The sequence below is a fragment of the Hyperolius riggenbachi genome, chromosome 12 (genome assembly GCF_040937935.1).
Source record: "Hyperolius riggenbachi isolate aHypRig1 chromosome 12, aHypRig1.pri, whole genome shotgun sequence".
Lineage (NCBI taxonomy): Eukaryota > Metazoa > Chordata > Amphibia > Anura > Hyperoliidae > Hyperolius > Hyperolius riggenbachi.
Window position 1 is genome coordinate 111,951,464 of NC_090657.1, and position 23,381 is coordinate 111,974,844.

Genomic DNA, 23,381 nt, shown 5'->3' on the forward strand with positions numbered 1-23,381 from the left:
TTAGGTTTAGGCACCAACAGGGGGATCTTAGGGTTAGGCACCACCAGTGGGGATCTTAGGGTTAGGCTCCACCACAGGGATCTTTGGGTTAAGTGCCACTGGGGGGAGGTATTGGGGTTAGGCACAACCTGGGGGGCTCTTAGGTTGAGGCACCACTGGGGGTGTCTTAGGGTTAGGCACCACTCGGGGGGTCTTAGGGTTAGGCGCCACTGGGGGGGGGGGTGTCCAAGGGTTAGGCGTCGGAAGAAAGAGGGTTCTGTGTGAGATTAGGGTTAGGTTTAGGCATATTAAAATATCTGTAGATATTGCCGATATTTTGCTATGGAAATTCATTAGTAGAATATCGCTAGTTTTAGCGAGATTCTACTAGCGGCAAACCCTGCGCCCATTTTTCCAGATGCCTTTTTTAATGTATGTATATAGTTTCTATAGAAGAGGAATCTGATACACTTACATTTGTGTTATTTGTTCTTTATTCCCTTCAGTAATGCTGATGGTGCTCCAGACTGGTTTGGATCCCTTTCTGGAACTTTACTTGTAGCTCAGAAGTTTTGCACCTGTCTGATTGTCTTGCACACTGGTGAGCAGAGTCAGGTGTTAGATTTGATGAAGAGACGGAAGATCTGAACATTAATTTTCAAAATGTCTTTTTTCACAGTGTTTATCTCCGTTAGTCATGTCCATCGTTCTAAATCTCTATGGAAGAGAAGCCCCTTCAGTAACATGTGGTGGAGCTTGACTCTCCCTGTGCTGTGAGTTCTAAACATTTTTATAAGTCACTTAATTTGCTTGAGATGTATTATTCAGTGTTTTAGTAAATGTTTTGTTTCTCAGGATTCTAGCTCAAGGACTGCAGACAGTCTTAGACCTCCTACTCTGGACAAACCCTGATTCACCTATACGTTTCAGCTTTTGGGACATCCCCTTGTTGTCATGGCTTTTGGGGTCACTCTCTCTTATACTTGTCCTTCTTATAAATGAAATTGTTAAAATGCACGAGATAAGGTAAGGTTTTTTAATCATTTTTTTTATCATATAATTTTTTTAAGTTTACAATTGTTTTTTATTTCAAGCCTTAAGCTGCGCATACACACATTGATTTTACCCTTAAATTCACTGCAGATTCATTCACTCTGATCGAATTGGATGGGAATTTGATCGATTTTGACTAAAAATCAATCAAAACTAGCACTCAAACAGGGAATGTAAGTTTATCTGGGATAGGTGAAAAGCAGCAATAGATCGACGGGCCATAGTGTTGCATTGCATTAAACAGTGCAACACAGTGCTTTGATCACATTTTTTTTTTAGATTCTCTGCAGGAATCCATTAAAAGTCAATGTGCTGTGTGTGGTAGGAATTGATTACTTCTTTCAGAAAGGAATCAATCATTTTGGAACATTGGGTGGAAATCTATATCTGTATGGCCAGCTTTATTCATTCTGAATATTAAATCTGTAGTGGACATTGATCGGCCAGAACATTAAACCCACCTGCTTTATGCTGTGCAGGTCACCTGGGTGGCACCACTGATGCATGGACGCCACTAAATCCCAGAGGGCCTTTGTGGTGTCTGGTATCAAGACATTAACAGCAGATTCTTTAAATCTTGTGAATTGTGAGGTGGGGCTTCCATGGATAGGACTTATTTTTCCAGCTTTCCCTGAGATCTAGGGAATTTGGAGGCCATTAGACAAGACCACCTTCTTCCTTTGCTCTCTGGTGCATTCTGTCAACTGTACTTACTTTCATTGGTAGACAGGAATTGGCATTAGCACTCTGACTGGTCTGCAGCTACGCAACCCCCATATGCAGTAAGAGGCAATGCAGTATGTTATTTGACACCTTTCACTTACTGCTACTATTATTTCAACAATTTGTGTTATAATAGTTGTTCAAGGGATTGGATCAGACAGGCTAGCGTTAATGAGAACCAAAGGTGGAAATCAATCGTAATTGTAATTAATGATGGAGGCTAAACAGAAAAAATATACCTTGATTTCCAAATAAAATACTGTCGCCATTCATTGTACTAGGGAAATATTTTAAACGTTGCAATAACCGGGACAAATGGCCAAATAAAATGTGTGGGTTTTATCCACAGTAGAACGTTTTATTTTAAAACTATAATGGCTGAATATTAAGAAATAATGATTTTTTTCTTTTTTTTTTTTTACTTATTATTCCAAATGCATGTAGAATAACATAATGCTTGGCAAAATGTACCACCCAAAGAAAGCCTATTTGGTGGTGAAAGAAACAAGATATAGATCATTTTGTTGTGATAAGTAACTATAAAGTTATTGGAGAATGAATGGAAGCAGCGATGACAGGTGAAAATTGCTCTAGTCCAGAAGGGGAAAACCCCTTAGTAGGGAAGTGGTTAAGCTACGGACAAGCTGGTTATCAGTAATCAGAGGTGGAGGGGGGGTGCATAAGTCATGGGGGAGGGAGAGCTGCGCATAGAGGACTCGAAGGTATGTGATTGGAAAGGGAACATACTTCTGTGTCCTAATTAGTTGGCAATATTCGCCTCCGCTACACTTTGGCCATGGCCCAGCAAGACTGGACGTTTTGAAGATGTTCTGACCTATTCATCTAGACACCACAATTTTGCCCTTGTCAAAACTGTTTAAAGAGAATCTGTACTGTCCGATTTGAACAATAAAAAACATACCAATCGAGTCACTGTGATCTCCTGGATCTCTTTGCCGTTTCTGCCACGATCCTGGCTTTCAATTGCCAGTTTTAGGCAGGCCAAAAGCCAAAAACATGGCTGCTACCCAGGAAGTGATGTTTGTGTGTGTATTCCTCTCTGGGTCGACAAAGCTTGACAAAGAAAAGAAGATTAGATATATTACAGAGACTATGCAACTAGAAAGAGCTGCAGTAATTCAGACCACATTAGAACAGGTATAGGAACCTATAGGATAGAATAAATGAGGCTGAAAATTTTGTTACAGAGTCTCTTTAAAGAGGAACTAGTGAAAATGAGATAATAAATGAAATTGCTTATTGATTACAATATTAATTTATAGATTTTTTAGTCAGTGTTTACTTGTTGTAAAATTTGTCCTCCACCTGATTTACTTTCTAAAATGTATCACTGGTGGTGACATAATTTAGTACTGCCAGGTGATCTGTGCAGAATGTTCGTTTACTGAGAGTTCTATGCACAGAGGGAGATACTGCATGCTTAACAGTTGGGAAAAGCCGTTATTTCACCCAATGCAACAAGGTTCACAGACAGCAAACTGTCAGGACCATGGTCATGACATCACATTGTGGGAGGGGGTTTCACTATATCAGCCGTACATATGTCTCTCATGATCTATTTGAGAAAAGGTAAAGATTTATTGTGGGAAAGGGGATATCATCTACTAATTGGGATTAAGTTCAATCCTGGCTTATAGTTTCTCTTTACACCCTTATAGTTACCTATTTTTGTTACTTTTAACACTATCTTAAAGCGGATCCGAGAGGAAAAACTAACTATAACAAGTAACTTGTCTATATATCTTATCTAAAGTTTAGATAGTTTACACAGCATATCTAGCTGCAAACCGCTTCAAAAGTTTGATTATTTATTCCTGTGATACAATGAGGGCAGCCATGTTCTGTTTGCCACATTGTCACAGGCTGAGTGCAGGAGATGCTATCAGCTTGCCTGTGTGTAATTTCAGCCCCCTCTCCTCTTCCCTCCTCCCCTCTGCCTCTGAAATCAATGGCTAGTAACCTCCTCCTCTTCCTGCCCAGACTGAGCTCCCATAAGCCCTTGCTACAGTGCCGACGGCACAAAAGGAGCCGTGGGCGAGGCTTGTTTAGTTTATAGGGAATTAGAGTATTAAAACAAAACAAAAAAAGTATTTGGCTTGAGGAATGCCCTATAAACTATATGAAAGGAACACAATTATGCAATGAGTAAAAGTTTATCTCGGATCCACTTTAAAGAACTGACTGTTCACTTCCTTGGAAGGTTCTATAGATGCTGTAATGTTGTGACTGATCAGTGTATATACCACTGTGGAGTCATGCTCGTTAGGAGAAATATTAATTAGAATCTGTTCAAAGACACGCAACTAGCCCTCCCCCCCCCCCCCCAACAAAAAAACCACAAGTGACTTATTTACGCATGGCACCACTAAACGCGTAAGATGCATGTGTTAATGTTCCTGCACTAGCGGGAATGCGTAAAAATGTACGCAATACGCCGCGCCGACCTCAGAGGTCGGCAAGCTGCCAGCGGGGGACTGGAGCAGCAGTGAGTGACTACGAGGGCACAGGATGGCTGCATGGGGCTGGTAGAAGCCCCTGGTAAGTGAAACTCAGTTTTATTTTTTTTTGCCTGGACCTTCCGTTTAACCCCCCTGGCGGTCTATTAAAAACCGCCAGGGGACAGCAGAGCGTTTTTTTTGTTGTTTTTTTTTAAATCATGTAGCGAGCCCAGGGGTCTCGCTACATGATAGCCGCTGTGCAGCGGCATCCCCCCACCCTCTTCGATCGCCTCCGGCGATCTCCGAGCAGGAAATCCTGTTCAAAGAACGGGATTTCCTGGAGGGCTTCCCCCGCCGTCATTGGGAGTCCCGATCTACCCCTCAGCGCTGCCTGGCACTGATTGGACAGGCAGCGCACGGGGTCTGGGGGGGGGGGCGGCGCGGCGAGCGGCGGACAATCGGCACAGAGCGGCGGCGATCAGAGTGCACACGCAGCTAGCAAAGTGCTAGCTGCGTGTTGCAAAAAAAAAAAAAAAAATTATGCAAATCAGCCCAGCAGGGCCTGAGAAATCCTCCTGCATAGCCGCCAGGGAGGTTAAGGACCAGACACTTTTTTTCCATTCAGACCACTGCAGCTTTAACGGTTTATTGCTCGGTCATACAACCTACCACCTGAATGAATTTTACCTCTTGTCCCTAATACAGCTTTCTTTTGGAACTATTTGATTGCTGCTGCGATTTTTAGTTTTTATTATATTCATCAAAAAAGACATGAATTTAGTCAAAAAAATGATTTTTTTAACTTTCTGTGATAAAATTTGTCAAATAAAGTAACATTTCTGTATACATTTTTGTCCAAATTTATTATGCTACATGTCTTTGATAAAAAAAAAAAACATTCAGTGTATATTTATTGGTTTGGGTAAAAGTTATAGCGTTTACAAACTATGGTGCAAAAAGTGAATTTTCCCATTTTGAAGCATCTCTGACTTTTCTGAGCACCTGCCATGTTTCATGAGGTGCTAAAATTCCAGGATAGTATAAATACTCCCCAAATGACCCCATTTTGGAAAGAAGACATCCCAAAGTATTCACTAAGAGGCATGGTGAGTTCATAGAAGATTTTATTTTTTGTCACAAGTTAGCGGAAAATGACACTTTGTTACAAAAGAAATAAATAAATAAAAAGTTGCCATTTCTGCTAACTTGTGTCAAACAAAAAAGAAATCTGCCACGGGCTCTCTCTGAATACTTTGGGATGTCTACTTTTCCAAAATGGGGTCATTTGTGGGGTGTGTTTACTGTCCTGGCATTTTGGAGGGTGCTAAATTGTAAGCACCCCTGTAAAGCCTAAAGGTGCTCATAGGACTTTGGGCCCCTTAGCGCACCTAGGCTGCAAAAAAAGTGTCACACGTGGTATCGCCGTACTCAGGAGAAATAGTATAATGTGTTTTGGGGTGTATTTTTACACATACCCATGCTGGGTGGGAGAAATATCTCTGTAAATGCGATATTTTTTTTTATATTTTTTTTTACACACAATTGTCCATTTACAGAGAGATTTCTCCCACCCAGCATGGGTATGTGTAAAAATACACCCCAAAACACATTATACTACTTCTCCTGAGTACAGCGATACCACATGTGTGGCACCTTTTTGCAGCCTAGGTGTGCTAAGGGGCCCAAAGTCCAATGAGTACCTTTAGGATTAACACAAGTCATTTTGCGACATTTGGTTTCAAGACTACTCCTCACGGTTTAGGGCCCCTAAAATGCCAGGACAGTATTGGAACCCTACAAATGACCCCATTTTAGAAAGAAAACACCCCAAGGTATTCAGTTAGGAGTATGGTGAGTTCATAGAAGATTTTATTTTTTGTAACAAGTTAGCGGAAAATGACACTTTGTGAAAAAACAATAAAAATCAATTTCTGCTAATTTTTGACAAAAAATAAAATCTTCTATGAACTCATCATACACCTAACGGAATACCTTGCGGAGTCTTCTTTCTAAAATGGGGTCACTTGTGGGGTTCCTATACGGCCCTGGCATTTTAGGGGCCCAAAACCGTGATGAGTAGTCTAGAAACCAAATGCCTCAAAATGACTGTTCAGGGTTATAAGCATCTGCAAATTTTGATGACAGGTGGTCTGAGGGGCCGAATTTTATGGAACCAGTCATAAGCAGGGTGGCCTCTTAGATGACAGGTTGTATTGGCACTGAAGTGCTGGAAGCGCAGGATGTTCTCAAATCGTGACCTGGACATGGCAGCAGAGAACATGGGCATCTGAAGTATTGGGTGCGTAGACCAATAAGACCGCAATACATTCTTTTTGACTAGACCCATGTTAAAGTGACTCTGTAACAAAAATTACAACGTTTTTCTACCATCCTACAAGTTCCTAAACCTATTCTAATGTGATCTGGCTTGCTGCAGCTCTTTCTACTATAACCATCTCTGTAATAAATCAATGTATCTTTCCCCTGTCAGACTTGTCGGCCTGTGTCTGGAAGGCTGCCAAGTTCTTCAGTGTTGAACTGTTCCTCTATGCACACTCCAGTGTGTGTTTTATTTACATAAGCCAGCAGCTTCTCTGCTATCTTATCAGTGATAGAAGAGAGCTGGATAAAAATCCTCCTCTGGAGGCTGTGAAAGGAGCTGGTCTGTCACATACTAAGAAATTAATGACATAGGCAGAGCTGTCTGCAGGAAGCCTGTAATGTTCAGTGCATGAGAGAAGCTGGGGACAGAAGGTAAACACACACAAGTGATCTTTTGAGATTCAGAAGTAAAGGTGCCCATACACTCGTCAGATTGGCAGCAGACAGATAAGAAATGCATCTGATGATCTATCTGATGCGTTTTTAGAACATTTTTTACCAGGATAGAATTCCAATAGATTTCAGTTTGAAATCTGTTGAAATTCGATCTGATGGCATTTTTTTGCCATCAGATTTCCATTAAGGTCAATGCAAACTGATAAGCAATCTCATCAGATCGACCTAAATTTTCCACCCTGCTAGTTCGATGGAAATCCATCGAAATCGATCGAAATCGGCCGTCGATCGGTCGATTGGCCAACCGATTTGCGATCGATCGATCGATCGCGATCGATCGGTCGGCCAGAAAATCGGCTGAGTGTATGGGCTGCTTAAGGCTGTATACAGCCTGCTTGTGTATGGATGTATTTTCTATGTGTGGACATGCTGTACATAAACCTACTTCCTGTTTTGGTGGCCATTTTGTTTGTTTATAAACAAACTTTTTAAAACAGTTTTTGACTACTTTTAATGCGGCGGGGAGCGGTGAAATTGTGACAGAGGGTAATAGGAGATGTCCCCTAACGCACTGGTATGTTTACTTTTGTGCGATTTTAACAATACAGATTCTCTTTAAGGAGAAGGCCCCAAAAATGTTACGTTTGGAAACTTTGGAGTGGCTTCCACCGAAAAGGCTGGGCATAGTAGCTTCTTGGATTGGTGGTTGCGTATTGTGTGGCATAATGGTTGGTCTCAGTCACAATTAAGTCGTACCAGCAGTGATCAGAAAAAAAAAATTCAGTGACTGCGGTGGGGCGGGTGAGGGTTTGGCCGGGTGATCAGAAGCCTGCAGGGGGGCAGATTAGGGCCTGATCTGATGGATAGGAGTGCTAGGGGGTGACAGGTGGTGACAGGAGGTGATTGATGGGTGTCTCAGTGGGTGATTAGAGGGGAGAATAGATGCAATCAATGCACTGGGGAGGTAATCGGAGGGGGTCTGAGGGTTTGGCCGAGTGATTAGGAGCCCACACGGGGCAAATTAGGGCCTGATTTGATGGGTAGGTGTGCTAGGGGGTCACAGGAGGTGATTGATGGGTGTCTCAGAGTGTGAATAGAGGAGGAAATAGATGCAAACAATGCACTGGGGAGGTGATCGGGGGTATCTGAGGGTGTGTGGCCCGGTCATTGGGTGCCCCCAAGGGGCAGATGATGGTCTGATCTGATGGGTATGATGGGTAGCAGTGACAGGGGGTGATTTATGGGTGATTAGTGGGTGATTGGAGGGGAGGACAGATGTAAATAATGCACTGGGGAGGTGATCAGAGTGGGTGTGGGGGGCTATCTGAGGGTGTGGGCGGGTGATTGGGTGCCCGCAAGGGGCAGATTAGGGTCTAATCTGATTGGTAGCAGTGACAGGTGGTGACGGGGTGATTGATAGGTGATCAGTATGTGATTACAGGGAGAATATATGCAAGCAATGCACTGGCGAGTTGATCAGAGCAGGTCTGGGGGGCTATCTGAGGGTGTGGTCGGGTGATTGGTTGCCCGCAAGGGTCAGATTAGGGTCTGATCTGATGGGTAGCAGTGACAGGGGGTGACGGGGTGATTGATAGGTGATCAGTGCAAAGAGTTTGTATGTTCTCCCGATGTCTCCGTGGGTTTCCTCCGGGCACTCCGGTTTCCTCCCACATTCCAAAAACATACGGATAAGTTAATTGGCTACCCTAAAAATTGGCCCTAGACTGCAGTACTTACACTACATAATATAGACATATGGCAATGGTAGGGATTAGATTGTGAGCTCCTTTGAGGGTCAGTTAGTGACAAGACAATATATATATATATATATATATACACTGTACAGCGCTGCGTAATATGTCAGCGATATATAAATACTAAATAATAATAATAATTACAAGGGAGAATATATGCAAGCAGTGCACTGGCGAGTTGATCAGAGGGGGTCTGGGGGGCTATTTGAGGGTGTGGCGGGTGATTGGGTGCCCTCAAGGGGGAAAATTAGGGTCTGATCTGATGGGTAGCAGTGACAGGTGGTGACGGGGTGTTTGATGGGTGATTGATGGGTGATCACTGGGTGATTAGAGGGGAGAGCAAATGTAAACAATGCACTTGTTTTTCTTTACTTAGCTGCTTTTTTCTTGCCATAATACAAATTTTAACAGTCTATTCCAGGCATGGGCAAACTTGGCCCTCCAACTACAAATCCCACAATGTATTTGCCTTTATGACTCATGACTGTGGCTTTCAGACTTCTGCAATGCATTGTGGGACTTGTAGTTCCTCAACAGCTGGAGGGCCAAGTTTGCCCATGCCTGGTCTATTCAGTAGGACTATCAGCTGTGTATCCACCTGACTTCTCCACAATGCAACTGATGGTCCCAACCCCACTTTTAAGGCAAGAAATCCCACTTAAACCTGACAGGGCACACCTGTGACGTTAAAACCTTTTCAGGTGACTACCTCTTGAAGCTCATCAAGAGAATGCCAGGAGTGTGCAAAGCAGTAATCAAAGCAAAAGGTGGCTACCTTTAAAGATTCTAGAATATGACATATTTTCAGTTGTTTCACACTTTTTGGTTATGTACTATACTTCCACATGTGTTAATTCATAGTTTGGATGCCTTCAGTGTGAATCTACAATGTTCATAGTCATGAAAATAAAGAAAACTATTTGAATGAGAAGGTGTGTCCAAACTTGTGGTCTGTACTGTGTATATATATATATATATATATATATATATATATATATATATATATATATATATATATATATTATACATACATACACACACTAATATATATGTGTGTGTGTGTGTATCTATATCATGTTACAGTATACTACAAGTTTTTATTACATAGTGAAGTATCTGCACTCCAGTCTGAGATTCGCACAGTTTCTCAGCATGTGACAGGCAGCTCCCTCCCCCTTCTGAGAGCTGAGACGCTGTCTGTGAGGAGTAAACAAAGCACACAGCCTGCAGGGTGCGTGCATAACTTGTATTCATTACAACAGAGGCAGCCCATTCCTCCCTGGGTCGACAAAGCTTGACAAAGAAAAGAAGATTAGATGTAAACTCTGGGACTAATGGGGTAATTCTGTCTGTTACAGACTTCAAGAATCTTTTGATTCTTTTCCACAAGTCTAAGAGGGCAGGGCAAGACCACATAATATGTAGTAGGGTGCCCCTCTCATTCTGGCATCGCCAGCAGAGATAATCTTTTTTCATGGTAAATGGCATGTAATCTAGGTGGAGTGAAATACCATCGGGTAAGTAGTTTATAATTTACCTCCTGCACTCTGACCGACCTAGAAGATTTGTGAAGGGCTCCTCCGGAAACATGTTGTGTATCTTGTGACTCCAATACAGCTTGTTGCTGCACAGCTCCTGAGTGCCATGTCCTTCTTTGATATTGTGGTCCTGTACGGGCAGAGGTGGTGTGTCTGCAGGATACTGGCACCGGCTGGCCGGTTTTAGTGCCGGTTTTCCCAAGACGTGGAGTTTTTTTTGTTGTAATAAACTTTTTTTTTTTTTTTTTTGTCCGGTGTAAAGGTATTGCCTAGTTCTGTCTCCCAAGTTTGAAAGAAGGGCAGAGTGTGGATCGCTAACGAGGATAAGCTAGTATATAATATAGAGGGTTTTCCTAATTGGTCCTGGGACCAGGCAAAGATCTTCGAAGTCTGTGTTCTGTCTGTATTGAGAAGGTCGTATACAATGAGTCAGGAAATGTCTGTATTGGAAGTATTCCCACCAGTGAAGAGCACTACGTTCCTGTCGCCTTCTAAATTCCCCCAGGGTTGGCCCAGTGGTCTATTTAGATGAAATTTGTGTGTCGTCACCTATACCCGGATCATCGGAAATAGGGAGTAATGGAGAAGGTATGGGTGCTATATTTAATAGTTTATTGGCCATATGGAAGATGGTTAAGGTATAATGGCAGAGAGTTCGTAGATTCCAGGAGGAACGTGGTTTGGTTGTAGTCCATACTAGGCTGGTAAGGGGATAGGGAGCGAGTGTAGCTTCAATATCTACCCACTGTTTATAGTTTATAGTCCTGGTGTCTATGCCACTGTACTACTCTAGTAATAATAGTACCTTCGCACATTGGGTAAGGCCAGACCCCCAGTTTGTTTGGAGCAGTACAGGATGTCTCTTAAGTTGGGGAGGTTTGTTTTTCCAGAAATTTTTATTAAATATGGTTTGCATATGTTGGAGGAAGGAAAGTGGTATCATCATTGGAGATCGTCGGCATAAGCCACTACCTTGTGGTCTGTGTGTCATATGCGAAGACCTGTAATATCAGGATTTTTCCTGACTGTGCATAGGAAAGGCTCAAGGGCCAAAGCAAAAATCAAGGGAGACAGAGGACATCCCTGCCGAGTACCGATAGTGATGTAAGGGATCTGAAAGGATCCCATTCACTTTAATTTTAGCCGTTGGGGTAGTATACAGAGCATTTATGGATGAAAGCATTATATCGCCCAGATGGATTTTTTGTAATACAGATCTTATCCAGCTCCAGCCCACCCAGTTAAATGCTTTTTCTGCATCAGTGGATAATAGCATGCAGTATTTCTTTCCAGGTGAGCTGGAGCAGATAAAGAGCTCTGATCATGTTGTCTCTAGATTCTCTTTGTTGGATGAATACCACTTGGTCCCAATGTATTAAATAACCCATGTGTTCTGCCAGTCTGTTAGCTAAAGCTTTGGTAAAGGATGAGGGTGGGAACTCAATGGTGGATGACCAAGGTAAGGCAGAGTTATTAAATGCTATCTTCGCTTCTGTCTTCACAAAGGAAACAGCACTGTTGCAAATTACAGAGGCAGAAGAGTTTCAATCTTCTAACTGTAATATTAAGTACTTAACGCAGGAAGAAGTGAAGGCAAGATTAAATAAATTAAAAATAGACAAGGCACCTGGCCCGGATGGCATGCATCCTCGGGTCCTAAGGGAATTAAGTTCAGTTATAGCTAAACCCCTTTATCTTATCTTTTGTGACTCTCTAACAACTGGCAGAGTCCCAGTGGATTGGCGTACAGCATACATTTTCCCATTATTTAAGAAGGGCAAAAAATCAGATCCAGGAAATTATAGACCTGTAAGCTTAACCTCAGTTGTATGCAAACTATTTGAGGGGTTACTAAGAGATACTATACATGACTTCATAGTAGAAAATAATCTTATTTCTCAGCATCAACATGGGTTTACTAAAGACAGATCCTGTTTGACTAACATGCTCAGCTTTTATGAGGTAGTGAATGCTAATATGGATATTGGGAATGCTGTAGATGTGATATACTTGGACTTTGAAAAGGCCTTCGACACTGTTCCCCACAAAAGTCTGGTGCAAACGTTGAGAATGCAAGGACTGGGGAACAGTCTGTGTGCATGGATAGGGAACTGGCTAATGGACAGAAAACAAAGAGTTGTGGTCAATGGATCGTACTCAAAATGGGAGACTGTTAGCAGTGGGGTACCACAGGGGTCTGTTCTAGGTCCAGTGCTCTTCAATTTATTTATTAATGACCTAGTAGATGCAGTAGTGTGCAATGTTGCTATTTTTGCAGATAATACAAAATTGTGCAGAATCATCAACTCTCAGGAAGATCGTGTCATATTGCAACAGGATCTGGATAGGATGGCTATATGGGCACATACATGGCAGATGAAATTTAATGTTGAAAAATGTAAAGTCATGCATTTTGGTCGTACCAATGGTCTAGCACCATACAAAATAAATGGGATACAGTTGGGGACATCAAACTTGGAGAAGGACTTAGGAGTACTCATCGACAACAAGTTAAATAATCGTACTCAATGCCAAGCCGCTGCAGCTAAAGCTAACAAAATTTTGGGATGCATTAAAAAGGAAATAAAAACTCGAGATGCTAGCATAATATTGCCCCTGTTTAATGCTCTAGTAAGGCCACATCTGGAATATGGAATTCAGTTCTGGGCACCACATTACAAAAAAGATATTGCAGTTTTAGAGCAGGTGCAGAGACGAGCAACAAAATTGATACGTGGGATGGAAGGTCTCACTTACCAAGAAAGGTTAGATAAACTGGGTTTATTTAGTCTAGAGAAAAGACGCCTTAGAGAGGATCTAATTAACATGTATAAATACATCAGAGGGCAATATAATAGCTTGGCAGATGAGCTTTTTGTCCCTAGGCCTTCTCAAAGGACTAGAGGACATGATCTGCGCATGGAGGAAAAACGTTTTAGCCATTTATTTAGGAAAGGGTTCTTTACAGTAAGAGTGATTAAGATGTGGAATGCATTGCCACAGGAAGTCGTTACGGGAAACTCTATACCTGCATTTAAAGGGGGCTTAGATGCTTTCCTTGCGTTGAAAGACATCCATGGCTACAATTACTAGGTTATGCCTAATGATGTTGATCCAGGGATTTTATCTGATTGCCATCTGGAGTCGGGAAGGAATTTTTCCCTTTTGGGGCTAATTGGACCATGCCTTGTAAGGGTTTTTTCGCCTTCCTCTAGATCAACAGGGATATGTGAGGGAGCAGGCTGGTGTTGTACTTTGTACTGGTTGAACTCGATGGACGTATGTCTTTTTTCAACCAAAATAACTATGTAACTATGATATAGGCCGATAGCTTCCGCAAGCAGCAGGGTCTTTCTGTGGTTTGGCAATCACTGTGATGTGGGATTCTAATGATTGGGTGGGTAATCTAACTGTCCCCTCACCTCTGCTAGAGTGTTAAACATTTTGCAAAGATAAGGGGTTAATATATCTCTACATTTTTTGTAGTACTCGGCAGGGAATCCATCTGGCCCTGGAGCCTTCCCGGGTTTAAGACCCATGATAATTTTCGATATCTCAGTTTCGGTGAATGGTTCCTCCATGGACTTTTTCATATCATCTGTAAGTTTGGGCATATTAGATTGGGAAACATGGTCCTCAATGTCTGAGATGTTAGGGAACCTGATACTCCCATGGGGGCACTGAGTTAGATTGTAAAGTTTATGGTAGAATTTTTTGAATGTACTAGCAATAGATTCACTTCTGATGTGTTTTTTACCTGTATAATCTACTAAATGTGAGACGTAGGTTCTTTGTTGCTGTTGTTTAAGTGCACGTGCTAACAATTTTCCAGATTTATTGCCATGTAAAAAGGTGTGATGGCACCTGCGTGCAGCTTGTTTGGCTTGATCTTGTAGAATTTTATTTAGCTTGTGTCTAACGTCTGTCAGTTTCAATAGGACAGTTTCATCTGGTTTTCTTTTATGTACTTGTTACAGGTTATGAATTTAGTCTAATAGACTACCAATCAACTTTCCCCTCTCCCTTTTTAGTTTTGTGCCTTGTCTAATGAGAAGTCCCATCAGGACACATTTGTGTGTCTCCCATAAAATGGAGGGCGACAAATCCTCCACGTCGTTAAAGAGAACCTGTAACGAGAAAAACCTCCCCTGGGGGGTACTCGCCTCGGGTGCGAGAAGCCTCCGGATCCTATTGAGGCTTCCCCCGTCCTTCTCGGTCCCACGGCGGCGGAGATAAAGCTCCCGAACAGCGGGGGATGTAAATATTTACCTTCCCGGCTCCAGTGCAGTATGGGCTCTCCGCCTCGGAGATGGGCGGAAATAGCCGATCGCTGTCGAGTCGCTCTACTGCGCAGGCGCAAGTCGCGTGCGCAGTAGAGCGGACCCGACAGAGATCGGCTATTTTCGCTTATCTTCATGCGGAGAGCCGCAACAGCTCCCCTGCTGGAGCCAGGCAAGGTAAATAAATCAGCGCTTGTCGAGGGAGGATTCCTGGACACTTCGGGGGAGCCAGCGCTGGACTGCCTGCAGCTACAGGGGAGTGGGAAGCCTCATTGGGACCCTGAGGCTTCCCCCTCTCGAGGTGAGTACCCCCTCAGGTGAACTTTTTTTGGTTACAGGTTCTCTTTAAGAAGAATTCTCTCCATTTTCTCACAACCTCTTCCTCAGTAGAGCTTTCCTGTAACATAGAAGTGTTTAGTCTCCACGTAAAAGGAGATCCTCTTTTGGATTTACAGTTGATAGTCATATGGACAGGAGCATGAGCTGAATAGGAAATTATGCCTATGTCAGATGTGATGTGTTCTGAGAGGAGGTTGTAGGAAACCAAGATGTAATCTATTCTGGAGTATACACCGTGGACTGCGAGTAGAATGTGTAATATTTGGTGGATGGGTGCGTCGCCCTCCAAATATCAATCAATTGTCTACCGTGCAGAGTTTTCTTCATTTTATTTAGTCTGGCATTGACGAAGCTTGTTTTCCCATGGAAGGTGTCTATGCATGGAGTGAGTGCAGCATTTAGATCTCCACCCAAATTGACACTGCCCTCAGCAAATATATCAGAGAGGAATGCCTGTAGAAATTTATCTTGGTCTGTATTTGGTGAATACAGTGGGTTGCAAAAGTATTCGGCCCCCTTGAAGTTTTCCACATTTTGTCATATTACTGCCACAAACATGAATCAATTTTATTGGAATTCCACGTGAAAGACCAATACAAAGTGGTGTACACGTGAGAAGTGGAAAGAAACTCATACATGATTCCAAACATTGTTTACAAATTAATAACTGCAAAGTGGGGTGTGTGTAAATATTCAGCCCCTGAGTCAATACTTTGTAGAACCACCTTTTGCTGCAATTACAGCTGCCGGTCTTTTACGGTATGTCTCTACCAGCTTTGCACATCTAGAGACTGAAATCCTTGCCCATTCTTCTTTGCAAATCAGCTCCAGCTCAGTCAGATTAGATGGACAGCGTTTGTGAACAGCAGTTTTCAGATCTTGCCACAGATTCTCGATTGGATTTAGATCTGGACTTTGACTGGGCCATTCTAACATATGGATATGTTTTGTTTTAAACCATTCCATTGTTGCCCTGGTTTTATGTTTAGGGTCATTGTCCTGCTGGAAGGTGAACCTCCACCCCAGTCTCAAGTCTTTTGCAGTCTCCAAGAGGTTTTCTTCCAAGTTTGCCCTGTGTGTGGCTCCATCCATCTTCCCATCAACTCTGACCAGCTTCCCTGTCCCTGCTGAAGAGATGCACCCCCCGAACATGATGCTGCCACCACCATATTTGACAGTAGAGATGGTGTGTTCAGAGTGATGTGCAGTGTTAGTTTTCTGCCACACATAGTGTTTTGCATTTTGGCCAAAAAGTTCCATTTTGGTCTCATCTGACCAGAGCACCTTCTTCCACATGTTTGCTGTGTCCCCCACATGGCTTGTGGCAAACTGCAAATGGGACTTCTTATGCTTCCTGTTAACAATGCCTTTCTTCTTGCCACTCTTCCATAAACGCCAACTTTGTACAGTGCATGACTTATAGTTGTCCTATGGACAGAGTCTCCCACCTGAGCTGTAGATCTCTGCAGCTCGTCCAGAGTCACCATGGGCCTCTTGACTGCATTTCTGATCAGCGCTCTCCTTGTTCGGTCTGTGAGTTTAGGTGGATGGCCTTGTCTTGGTAGGTTTACAGTTGTGCCATACTCCTTCCATTTCTGAATGATCGCTTGAACAGTGCTCCGTGGGATGTTCAAGGCTTTGGAAATCTTTTTGTAGCCTAAGCCTGCTTTAAATTTCTCAATAACTTGATCCCTGACCTGTCTTACGTGTTCTTTGGACTTCACAGTGTTTTTACTCCCAATATTCTCTTAGACAACCTCTGAGGCCCTCACAGAGCAGCTGTATTTGTACTGATATTAGATTACACACAGGTGCACTCTATTTAGTCATTAGCACTCATCAGGCAATGTCTATAGGCAACTGACTGCACTCAGATCAAAGGAAGCCGAATAATTATGCACACCCCACTTTGCAGTTATTGATTTGTAAAAAATGTTTGGAATCATGTATGATTTTCATTCCACTTCTCATGTGTACACCACTGGTCTTTCATGTGGAATTCCAATAAAATTGATTCATGTTTATGGCAGTAATGTGACAAAATGTGGAAAACTTCAAGGGGGCCGAATACTTATGCAACCCACTGTATATGGACCCCAAGGTGTACTTCTTGTCTCTGATAAGACATTTTCTAAGTAGGTATCTGCCTAAGGGATCAGTTTTTGTGTCAGAAACCGTGAAGGGTAAAGAGTTACTAATGCGTATTGCAGTACCTTTAAGGTGCCCATACACTCGTCAGATTGGCAGCAGATAGATAAGAAATGCATCTGATGATCTATCTGATGCGTTTTTAGAACATTTTTTACCAGGAAAGAATTCCAATAGATTTCATTTTGAAATCTATTGAAATTCAATCTGATGGCATTTTTTTTGCCATCAGATTTCCATTAAGGCCAATGCAAACTGATAAGCAATCTCATCAGATCGACCTAAATTTTCCACCCTGCAAGTTCGATGGAAATCCATCGAAATCGATCGAAATCGGCCGTCGATCGGTCGATTGGCCAACCGATTTGCAATCGGCTGAGTGTATGGGCTGCTTAAGTTTTAGAGTTCGGGGAGTTACAATAGAAAGAAATGGGATAATGTCTATTATGTAATTTAGGGTAAATAGATCCTTTGAAATGAGTCTCTTGCATACAGACAATCTGTGCCCTTTGAGCCCATATTTCTCTTAGGAGGATGCGTCTTTTTTTTCTGGGATATTAAGGCCTTTGACGTTAATTGTCAAAATGTTTACGTGATTCGTGGATTTGTTTCAAAGAGGTGAGTATGGCAGGGAAAAGCACCCAGTGGGAACCCTTTTTAACCAATATAACTAAAAATACTGAAAAGTCAAACATGGCCCAAAACATTTGTCTGATATTGATCGTGGGATGAACCCCTAAGTAGTAGGTCGTAACCAATAACATGTCCTGTAAAAGCAGGACTCTCCTATGAGGGAAAAAGGGATGTCATTGTCTACCACGAGATCTGGCAACTTCTTTTCTCCCCCAGCCCAATCACAAAACTTTAAACATTAACCATTTTAGAAAGATGATTCCCAGCTCATGGGGGAAGTTTGTGAGAAAAATCAAATTCTCGGGTTATACCACTTGTGTATAAAAATAATCAGGGTTATTATAAAAACCTGGAGGAGTAGCTCTAAGTGAGGTCTGTGAACTGTTAGTCAAAGTGCTGTAGTTGCACACATTGTTTTAAGTTTTATGGGGGGAGGGGGGGGATAATTCTATGTGGAAAAATAGGAAGTAGGGAGGGAAGATGGCGGGGAAAGGGTGGGAAAGATGGAGGATAGGGAACTGTAAGCTTTCATTCCACCACCTTAACCACTTGCCGACCAGGGGATTTTTCACTGATCGGTGGTGCGTGGGCTCTACAGCCCGCAGCACCGATCAGGAGTGCAGCAGGGCGATCAGACTACCCCCCTTTTTTCACCACTAGGGGGATGTCCTGCTGGGGAGGTCTGATCGCCGCCGGCTGCAGTTGCTTAGCGGGGGGGCTCTTCAAAGCCCCCCTCCGCAGCGTTCTCCACCGTCTCTCCCGCTCCCTCCCTCTCCCTCCGTCCTGCGCATTGAAGGATAGGCTTCAGCCTATCATATGCCGGCGATCCCCGGCCAATCAGAGGCCGGGGATCGTCGATCTGCCTTACGGCGCTTCTTCCCCGCCTGTTTACATTTTGCCGGCGAGCTGCGATCGGCGGCTCTCCGGCTGTTCACGGAGACACCCTCCGTGAATTGACATGGAAAGAGCGGCTGTTTCCATGGTAACCCGCAGACGACCAGTTTACGCCAAAGCTGGTCGTCAAGAGGTTAAGCTCAGTAGACAGCCATCAAGATAGTCAATCTTAAGCCAGCATGTCAGACCCACACATTAATATGATAAAAGGCAGGCACTTATGATAGGCAGTCTATTACCCCCCACCGAATATTGAAGGAAGGCAATACACCGCGATCAGCCTGTAGTGGTCAAACATTCTAAGAGGAGATCACGCGAGGATGCCCATATCCCAGGTGCACATATAGAGCATAGGCACCCAGAGGCATTTAACCGTAAATTTAACAATGTGCTCCAAGGCCGCGCCTCCCACACTCTTCCTCTCTGCAATACCCTGCGAATATGGGGATCCAAATATGTTGTCAAGGATCAGCAAAACATATTAACTAACATAAAAGCTATTGAGAGACAAGTCGTAATATAAATTGTACAGCATCCAGAAAGCACAACATTTGAACCCCCCCCCCCCCCCCGAGTCCCCCCACCCAAAACACGGCGTGCGTCAAAGGAGATGGCGCAGCCTGAAGAGTGAGAGCGGTCTTTGTAAATAATATAAATGAGAGAGTTGGACCTCTCTTGAAAGTGGTAAAATTAAGGGCCAAATAAAGAGAGTATCATTGGTATAACACGCAAAAAGTACTTAGATGTGGTAGAAGTCTCGTCAGGTCTCCTATATACTCGGAATCTCCATGTAAAACAAAGTGCATCACTCCGGTTGTGGTAAGCATTTGTTAGGCCTTTGTTTCCGTTGGCGTTGTAGAAGGCCAATCGCTATTTGCTTTAGTTGCCATTCAGGTAGATCTACTGGTAAGATATCCAGTTCACGGAAGAGTTCTGGAAGGTCTGCCAAATTGCGAAGCATGTAGGTCTTGTCTTCTTCTAGGATGTGGCGTTGAAATGAGAATCCCCATTTATAGTTAGCTCCATCTTCCTGCAGTGCCTTCAGGAGGGGTTGTAAGGCTCTCCGCTAGGCTAGCATACTTGGCGCGAAGTCTTGGAATAAGAGGAGTTTAAAAAATGTTTTGAAAATTCCAATAAAAAATATTGAAAACGGTTTAACAAAAAAATGTTTTGAAAATTCCAATAAAAAATATTGAAAACGGAATAGGAGGAGTTTCCGCCCATCATAGTTGCATAGTTATTTGGGTTTAAAAAAAAAGACATACGTCCATCAACCAGAGAACAAAGTACAACACCAGCCTGCTCCCTCACATATCCCTGTTGATCCAGATGGAGACAGCTTTTCTTGAGGCTCATTTGGGGAGGGCTGCAGTCTTAAGGCCCTGTGAATACAATCAAATTTTAAGATGGCGTCTTCTGGTTGTTTTAATAGACCGTTGAATAAAGATGTCCTCACAGGGATAAGCTGCTGCATCAGAGACTGCTGCTCATCGACTGTGCTGCTCACCGCTTGCTCTTGCTCTGCTCAGTGACTGTGCTGCTCAGGGACTGTCCAGCTCTACTCAGGGACTGTGCTGCATACGAGCTGCGTACGGTCTGGGCGCTGCGCGACCGGTGTCATACCCCTTGCTGACCAAGTGGTCAGCAAGGGGTATGACACCGGTTGCGCAGCGCCCAGACCGTACGCAGCTCGTATGCAGCACTGCTCTGCTTAGAGACTGTGCTGCTCAGAGACTGTTCTGCACTGTGCAGGGACGGGGCTGCCTACGTACCGCGCACGGTCTGGGCGCTGCACGTCCGTTCTATACCCCTTGTTGACCACTCCACTCCATGGCAACCCGGTACTCTGTCCCCTTGTCCAGGGAGGCAATACTGGAATGGGACTCATATCCCAGTGCGACCCATCATCAGGACCTCCACTGTGGGACCTAGTCTGTGCCCACTTTGAACAGCTGACTGGCGGTGCCAACGCCCTTCCAAGGAAAATTCGACACAGGGGGAGAAGAGGGGGAGCACGGGTGAGACTCAAAAGGAAAGGTCTTCGATCTCCTATCCCGGCCATCCTCCTGGCGAACGTATGCTCTCTTCCAAACAAAGTGGATGAACTACTCCTACTGCTCGACAACAAACCCTCCATTGCCAAAAACACTCCAGTCCTCTGCTTCACTGAAACCTGGTTGAACGACAATGTACCGGACAACTCACTCCACGTGCCAGACTATGACCTCTTCCGTGCGGACTGCGATCAGTCCCTTTAAGGGAAAAAGAGGGGAGGCGGCATATGCTTCTACATAAACTCCGCTTGGTGCACTAGCACAGTAACTTTGAGCAAGATCTGCACACCAGACGTGGAGCTCCTAGCCATAAACTGCAGGCCACAGTATGCACCCAGGGAATTCTCCTCATTTGCCCTCTTCGGAGTCTACATCCCCCCAGATGCAAACACCGCCAGTGCCCTTCAAACACTCAGCGACACCATCTCCAGGTGGGAAACTGCACTCCCGGAAGCCCTCTTCATTGTCCTGGGAGACTTTAATAACGCAAATCTGCGACAGGAGCTGCCCCGGTATAAGCAGCACATCACGTGCCCCACCAGGAATCACAACACGCTAGACCATTGCTACACTGTCCTAAAGAACGCTTACAAAGCTGCTCAGGGTGCTGCCCTAGGGAACTCTGACCACAACCTTATCCACCTGATCCCTTCCTACAGAAGGCTCATCGAGTCCTCGAAGCCTACCACCAGGACTGTCAGAAAATGGTCGGAGGAGACAAAGCTTGAGCTACAGGCATGTTTCGACTGCACCAACTGGTCGGCCCTGGAGGCACCAACCCTGGAGGAGTGGACAGATAATGTCACCTCCTATATCAGCTTCTGCGAGGAATCGTGCATCCCAACCAAATCCTTCAAGGTCTTCCCAAACAACAAGCCTTGGTTCAACAGTAAACTACGCCGCCTGCGGAAACTCAAGGAGGAGGCACACAAGTCCGGCACCCCAGAAGAGTTCAGGGCAGCGAGGAACTCCCTAAACCGAGAACTAAGGGCTTCAAAAAGGGCCTACTCCGACAAACTGGGTCTTAGTCTCCAGTCCAACAACCCACGGGAGGTGTGGAAAGGCTTTAGGGCAGTGACTAACTTCAAAGCACCTGCACATCACGCGACCACCAGCACCCAACTGGGGGCGGAGCTCAACGAGTTCTACTGCAGATTCGGCACCAACTCGGGCAGCACAGCTCTCCCACACCTATACCAAAGGAGGCTCCATCCGTCCCAATCCCACCGTTGGGTCACGATCCCCCTGCACCAGTCGTCATTCAGGAAGCGGACATACTGAGTCTGCTTCGAAGGACTAATCCCAGGAGGCCTCTGGTCCAGACGGGGTGTCATCGGCCTGTCTGAGATCCTGTGCAGACCAACTAACCCCCGCCCTGACACCCATCTTCAACAGGTCCCTAGCAGAAGGAAAGGTACCATCCTGCCTCAAAAGATCTTTGATTATCCCAGTTCCTAAAAAGCCAGGGAATACAGATCTCAACAACTTCAGGCCTGTAGCCCTTACTCCTGTCATTGCGAAGATCTTCGAATGCGTCGTTCTCACCCTCCTGAAGCGCTCCACCGACACCCTCCTTGACCCACACCAATTCGCGTATAGGGCAAACAGATCTGTGGAGGATGCCATAAATGTCAGTTTGTCTTACATCACAGAGCACCTCGACAAACCGGACTCTTACGCCAGGATCCTGTTCCTGGATTTTAGCTCCGCTTTCAATACCATCTGCCCGGTCATCCTGCTCGACAATCTCAGGCAGCTAGGAGTAGATCCCATTCTGCGTGCATGGGTCAGGGACTTCCTCTCCAACAGAACACAGCGAGTTAAGCTTGGCAACTGCTTCTCCCACGAAAGAACCACCAATGTAGGCGCTCCGCAAGGGTGCGTGCTGTCTCCTCTACTCTTTTCTCTGTATACGAACAACTGCACCACATCTGCGGACTCTGTGAAGGTCATTAAATTCGCAGACGACACAACTATCATAGGCCCTATTGACAACAAAGGGGAGCACACCTACCGAAGCGAGATCGAGAGGATTAGCAGCTGGTGCAAGGAGAACAAGCTCGTTCTCAATGCAACAAAAACTGTGGAGCTCACTATAGACTTCAGGAAGCACCCCCCTGTGCTTTCCCCTGTCCTCATTGATGATACTGCGGTTTCCAGTGTGTCCGATGTACGATTCCTTGGCACAACCATAACCAAGAACCTTAGGTGGGAGCAAAACACTTCCAAGATACAGAAGCAGGCCCAGCAGAGGATTTTCTTCTTGCGTCAACTAAAGAGATCCGGCATGCCGCGCAAACTGTTGACCAGCTTCTATACTGCTACCACAGAATCCATACTCTGTTCCTCTGTCATAGTATGGTACACAGGAGCATCCGCCAAGGACAAGCACAAACTTCAAAGGGTAATTGACACTGAGGAGAAAATCATAGGATCACCCTTGCCTCCACTAGACCTACTCCACATGGCGAGACTCGGGTCGAGGGCTTCCAAGATCTCTGGCGACCCCTCCCACCCGGGGAATCGCCACTTCGAGCTCATGCCAACAGGCCGACATTACAGGACCATCTACGCCAGAACCACCAGGCGCAGGAACACATTCTTCCCTCAAGCTGTTCTCCACCTGAACTCTATCACCTAGCCAGCACCCCGATCTCTGAACTCTCTTCACTCTGGGCAGTACTGGCCCACACCCTAGCTGCTAGTGCTCCCATGAGTGTGCCAGAGCTCCCATGAATGTTCACCAGTA

The 23,381-nt window shown here is 44.5% G+C and overlaps 1 protein-coding gene across 2 annotated transcripts in view; it reads left to right on the top strand.

Annotated features, from left to right (window-relative positions):
• TMEM94 (transmembrane protein 94) overlaps nucleotides 1-23,381 on the top strand; it is a 264,228-nt gene that overhangs the window by 221,189 nt on the left and 19,658 nt on the right. For both annotated transcript variants that reach the window (XM_068263426.1, XM_068263427.1), the window contains exons 29-31: nucleotides 486-580; nucleotides 659-752; nucleotides 835-1,005. In XM_068263426.1, the coding sequence (XP_068119527.1) occupies nucleotides 486-580; nucleotides 659-752; nucleotides 835-1,005 (360 nt within the window). The remainder of the gene's footprint in view (nucleotides 1-485; nucleotides 581-658; nucleotides 753-834; nucleotides 1,006-23,381) is intronic.